Source organism: Epinephelus moara, chromosome 23 (genome assembly GCF_006386435.1).
Source record: "Epinephelus moara isolate mb chromosome 23, YSFRI_EMoa_1.0, whole genome shotgun sequence".
Taxonomy (NCBI): Eukaryota; Metazoa; Chordata; class Actinopteri; order Perciformes; family Serranidae; genus Epinephelus; species Epinephelus moara.
The window spans coordinates 30,981,603-30,987,529 of record NC_065528.1 but is presented as its reverse complement, the minus strand read 5'-3'; the positions used below and the strand labels follow the sequence as shown (position 1 = coordinate 30,987,529).

General features: G+C 43.8%; 2 protein-coding genes across 5 annotated transcripts in view; one reads left to right on the top strand and one right to left on the bottom strand.

Moving 5' to 3' along the window:
• The window catches only part of abcc9 (ATP-binding cassette, sub-family C (CFTR/MRP), member 9), a 555,625-nt gene that overhangs the window by 61,238 nt on the left and 488,460 nt on the right, over positions 1-5,927 (top strand). For all 4 annotated transcript variants that reach the window (XR_007569361.1, XR_007569360.1, XM_050036263.1 and 1 more), the window contains 7 exons: positions 501-585; positions 1,300-1,380; positions 3,957-4,094; positions 4,180-4,305; positions 4,450-4,549; positions 4,745-4,818; positions 4,966-5,199. Coding sequence is in view for 2 of the 4 variants with exons in the window: in XM_050036263.1 (XP_049892220.1) it covers positions 501-585; positions 1,300-1,380; positions 3,957-4,094; positions 4,180-4,305; positions 4,450-4,549; positions 4,745-4,818; positions 4,966-5,199 (838 nt within the window). In the remaining 2 variants the exon portion in view is untranslated. The remainder of the gene's footprint in view (positions 1-500; positions 586-1,299; positions 1,381-3,956; positions 4,095-4,179; positions 4,306-4,449; positions 4,550-4,744; positions 4,819-4,965; positions 5,200-5,927) is intronic.
• Positions 1-5,927, bottom strand: part of ptpro (protein tyrosine phosphatase receptor type O) — a 201,047-nt gene that overhangs the window by 194,506 nt on the left and 614 nt on the right. The gene's annotated exons all lie outside the window — the stretch shown is intronic.

The following is a 5,927-nucleotide window of genomic DNA, read 5'->3' as shown; positions in this document are numbered from 1 at the left end:
TTGTTTAGTGGACTAACTTTGCACTTGAAGGTTGCCCGTTCACTTACGTTTTAACAGGTCTGACGTTACTATGCACCCCGGCTGTATCTAGGCTAACGGCTAACATGCTAACTATTATTTTTATGTCACTAGTCACTTGAAACAAATTTAGGACGATAGGAGACAGGTTGAAATAAACCAAAATTTCCCTTTAAGAGGGTTAAAATCATCACAAGTAAAGACACACCCACAAGAGGCTATCCCTGTTGTATGCAGCGCTGGGTTGACATGACAAGTCAAATTAAGTCAAGCCAAGCCAGCATGTGTTTAGGAAAGGGTTAAAAGTTTCTGCAGACAGCTTGACAACGGTGTTAGTCCCATCCATGGCGCTGATTGAATCAATTGCTCTTTGAATCAAGAAACTGCAGTTCATGTCATGATGCCAGACCTGGACCAGGTGAGGAAGCAGGAAGACTTTGAGATTTTACTTACCCAATGATGGTGTCTTTTCTGTTTTTCAGGTACAAGGCCGTGATCGATGCCTGCTCTCTGCAGCCAGACATTGACCTGCTGCCTTTTGGAGATCAAACTGAGATTGGAGAGAGGGTACGCACATGTTTGATTTATGATTTCTACATGGTTAGGTTGAAAAAATTAATTAGATATATCCTGTAAATCAATTTCGAGAAGTTAAGGCCCTGACGCCAAGCCAACGGTCGGCCAGTGGTCAGTTTTTTTCAGCATGTTGAATCGGCGTCAGGGATGGTGGAGCCTGTCGGTGAGAGAAATCCCTCTGATTGACAGTTCAGCTCAGTGCATTAGAAGAGAAACAGAAGTGAGGAAAGTAAACAAATGACTGAGGTCGAGAGGGTGTGAGATCAAAACAGATTTGTTAAAGAAGGTGAGATTACTTTTTTAGGCACTGAGCTCTTCAGAAATGGTTTATGATGGTTTGGGGTATTATTCGCCAGCGCATGGTGAATATCTTTTGTTCAGGTTGTGCTGTTAATGTGCCAACAGGCTAACTAGCATCTTGAATCTGTCCTGCTGGTATGGAGAGTCATTTCCTCTCACACAGGCAAAGAATGAATGTGCTGGTTTGCTGTTGCTGTAGTCTTTGTGTGTGTTCAAGTGCAACTTTTTGGCCGTGACACAGGTGATGTGAGGTGACGCAAGAGTCGACCTTCGTTGCTGCTAGTTCTTGGATGTTGCTTTTATGCGTCTGGGCCTTCACTGTCTGTAAATAGTCTGCAAAAACGGGACTTGTAGGATCTTTAAGTGACATTCTTACTTTTTTTCCTCTGTGTTGCTGGGATTCAGGGCATCAACCTGAGTGGAGGTCAGAGACAGAGAATCTGTGTGGCCAGAGCTCTCTACCAGAACACCAACATCGTCTTCTTGGTGAGTTAATAAACCTCTTAAAAATGTACAAAAAGATTGAATCTCCCTGTGTTAACACATAGTCTGTTTATTTTTTCATTTCATATTGGAAAGAACGAATCTTGTGGGCAATTTTCTAATTTTCTATCACCCATTAATTAGTTTAACATCCAGCAGAAAGAAACACCCTAACAATACATTTCTTTATGATTGACTGTATGATATAACACATGGTGCATGTTGGCCTCTGGGACGAGGAGGTGTCTCACGTCTCTGCTCTGCTGTCATGTGTTTTTCTTTCTGAGTGGTTGCCTCATTTCCTGTTGCCACTGCAGCTTTAATTGGTTATCAAGCATACATTCCACTTTAAAAGCTCTGTGTTGTTCTTTTACACACTCATCACTGTGATGGATAATGAGGGGATGTTTGCTTTAAGCTCAGGCTTCTCATATCTGATCTCAGGATTGAATTATGCATCATCGTACATCAATTAATCACAACTAGAACTCCATTACCACTCTATAGCACCGACCCACCCGGGAAGATGGACATAGCTGAGGTATCGATGAATAAACGGTAAATAACAGACAATGTTTAGATCCACTTCAGGAGTTAATTCAAGCAATCAACACAGGTACCTGTTCAAAGTTTCTCAGGTCACCAGACTATCACAGAGCTGACACACTGAAGCCCTTTTTAAATAGGAATTGTGCAAATTTGTAGGAAAGCCCAATCAGTCTTTGTTCAGCATTGGCAGTATAAAAACAAAATCGGGGAGTGCGGAAAATTGCCGCCTACCTACTTTTGTTTAATGTGCCTTTTTCGGGGCAATGGGGGGCGTGAGCAAGTAACAAAACGTGTAGCTCAGCGTGTGACGTAAACAGTGACGTGGGAGGGAAGCCGCGGCTGGTCAGTCCTTCGGCGATTCTCTCGTAAGTCGGCCCGTCCTTCACCGTCCCCGTCATCTGACGGTTAATGGCCTCTTCGTTTGCGAGGACAAGGAGGGCGCGCAATTCCTTGTCTCCCCAGTTGCTCATCTTTACAGTGTCTGTCAGGTTTGTGTTTCCCTCTTGCTACTAGCTGCTTGCTAATTCCTGTTGTCAGCTGTTTCCTGTTTATCCACCGCCAGTGGGTCGCACGTGCAGCATCATCAACAGCTCCTCCCACAAGTCATCAACAGCCCCTCCCATGGCGGAAGGCCGCCTCGCTCTTTAAACCATAAAGAGTTTGCCAATATGTCTACCCTACGAGGCGGAAAATTGGGCACCTCAGATCAACTCGCCAATCCGGCTCTGTGTGTCTAAACGCTCGCAGCTTGCCGGCAAAACGGCCCAACATTCGCTGAAAATCTGGCAGTGTAAAAGGGGCCTTAGGCCTCGTTTATACGACAACAATTTCAACTGAAAACGTTAAACTTTAGTTGCGTTTTGGCCGATCGTTTATACGTCAGCGGCGTTTTGGGTGCCTGAAAACGCAACGTTTTGAAAACGGGTTCCAGAGTGCAACTTTTTGGAAACGGCAGCGTCTCCATTGTCATGTAAACTTGCAATATGCAGTTCCTCTGAAAACGGAGACTTTTCACACATGCGCATTACGGTTCCAGTCACTAGGCAGGCCAACCGTCACAACAACAATGCCGAGCTCTGTTTGTGCTGCTCACCCTGTTGATTTGAAGTGAAGTGTAGATCTGTTACTGTAGCAACTCCACCTCGTCGTCCATCCAGACAAAGTTATCTGTGTATGCTTTCGCCATTGTGTCTTCTTTGTTGTGGTTTGAAATCATCTCGTTGTAGAGGAAGGCGCTTCAGCGCAGGCGCATGGCGTCATGCCGTGGTGTTGCTTTGCAAATTTACACTGCCACCCATTGGCCTGGCGTGCATACTACAGCGTTTCCAGTAGATTTTGCGGCTCCGTGTGAACAGGGGATTGTTTCAATAACGTCGTCATATAAATGCAAAAGTTTTTTTAAAACGCAAAGGACAGACTTTTCTGTTTTTAGAGAAACCGTTGTCGTCTAAACAGGGCCTTAGAGACAGACAACCATTCACACTCACATTCACATCTATGGACAATTTAGAGTCACCAATTAACCTGCATGTCTTTGGACTGTGGGAGGAAGCCGGATAACCCTGAGAAAGCCTACAGCAATGTCTGGGCCACACTGCCTGTGTGAGCAGTGCTGCAGAACATCCAGAGAACAGAAGGCTTGCCTAATTTTTGCATGTGACACACAGGGTTTCAGGAAAAGACTGTACAATTGTCTTTTTTTAAAGATTACTTTTCGGGCATTTTGCCTTTATTAGATAGGATAGTTAAGTTTTTTTCCCTCCTGCTGTGATGCAAAAGTGCTAACCATGGCGAGACAGAAACATTATGTGACAAAAGGTTTGAACATTTTTTACCATTGTACACTCTTTATCTGTGTCAGTTTAGAGGATCTGTCCCAGCTGAGTCACAAACTGTGTGTCTACTCACTTTGAATCAAAACCTTCAGTACGACGATACACATATATCTGTACATCAGTATTTAGACAGCTCTTTACATGACAATTTATTTCTTGTCTCACTTATGTCCGTCTCTGTCTCGTGTCTCGTAGGACGATCCCTTCTCAGCGCTGGACATCCACCTCAGTGATCACCTGATGCAGGAAGGAATCCTCAAGTTCCTGCAGGATGATAAACGGACTGTAGTCCTGGTCACCCACAAACTGCAGTACCTCATACACGCAGACTGGGTGAGATTTATTCTATGGAACATATACAGTGAGCAGTATTCATCTCAGTCAAGCCTTAACTTTTATTTTTGTGTGTGTTGTCCAGATTATAGCGATGAAGGACGGCTCTGTGCTGAGAGAGGGGACGCTGAAGGACATCCAGACTCATGACATTGAGCTTTATGATCACTGGAAGACCCTGATGAACAGACAAGACCACGGCCTGGAGAAGGTACAGTGACATGGCTACAACCAACATGTTGACATTAACCAAATATAAACACCAGCAGTCTACATTCATACCCACTCACGTTTCAACCTCTACAGTGAGTGTATTCAAAGCTTTATTCTGTCTCTGCTGTGTCTCTATGTGTAGGACGTACAGCAGGACAGTCAAACAACACTAGAGAGGAAAACACTGAGGAGAGCTTTCTACTCCAGAGAGGCCAAGAACCAAATCGACGACGAGGACGAAGGTAACAGATGAACCACTTCCTCTTTTAAAAGTCATTCTTTCAGGCTTGTTTCATGACCAACTCTTAAAATTAGTCATCGACATAATTGATAAGACATAACTTGTTAAAAAAAGAAGGATGAAGTAGAAAAGGTGTTTATAGTGTGTCACGTTTGATTAAATTAAATGTCATATTCCTAACACCTGATTTTATCAGAGGAAGAAGAGGAGGAGGAAGATGACGACAACATGTCCACAATGACAAACAGAAGATCAAAGATCCCATGGAGGGTAAACCAAACACAAGTAGAGACTCAAATAATAAAGGGGAAAAGCAAACAAATTGATCAATCAATCATCTGCAGGACGTCTGTATCCAGAGCAGCTTTACCTCTAAACTAAACTTTGAATCTGTCTCTAATGACGTCGTCTCCTCAGGTGTGTTGGTGTTACCTGTCCTCTGGTGGCTTCCTCATGGTCTTCCTGATGGTGTCCTCTAAACTTCTCAAACACTCTGTCATCGTTGCCATCGACTACTGGCTGGCCATCTGGACTTCCTCCAAAACCGATCAGGCTAATACAGGAACAGACGCTGCAAACGGAACCAGCCTGGCTGACCGTTTTAGTGGGAACGGCACGCTGCCCACGCCCACGCCTAACCTGGGGGATGAGGTAGAATATTTCTGACAATGGTTTTTAGATACAAGCTTTTTTTTTAACTTAACTTTTATGGGATTTTAATGGGGGATGCACCGATATGGATTATTTCAACCAATACCAAGAACCAATAATTTCACATTTTTGTTTTTAAATGAAGTGCAAACAAAGTAGTTTATTTACACCTGAGGGTAAGAAAGGCTGAGATGTAGCGAGGAAATCTTAATATAATAAATATAAATATTCCACAGCCCTGACTGAACCAGAGAGGTAACAATACAAATAATCTCCAACTGCAGCATCACATGTTTAGCAGTTATTAATAAGTTTAACAACAGAGTCGAGCCTTTTAAAAGCTCAGTGTTTGATGTTAGCCGCTGCTGCTGATTAGCTCGTGCTAACACTCTGGAGACGGTCCTTAAGCGCTGTGTCTAACTGGTGTCGGGCGGTCGGAGATCAGACCCTCGGCACAATCCTGTTGTCTTCCTCTGGAACTGTGAAAGACATCCGCACCGCAACATGTTTTACCCTCTAGACCGCGTGCTGCAGTTGTTGTTCTTCTTTTTCTCTGTTTTTATTGGTGGCTCGCAAACTAAGTTTAAAGGTACATCTACCACCACTCACTGTGTTGTATGTGTAGATGCTGCCCTTGTTAAAGGGATAGTGCACCCAAAAATGAAAATTCAGCCATTATCTACTCACCCATATGCCGAGGGAGGCTCAGGTGAAGTTTTAGAGTCCTC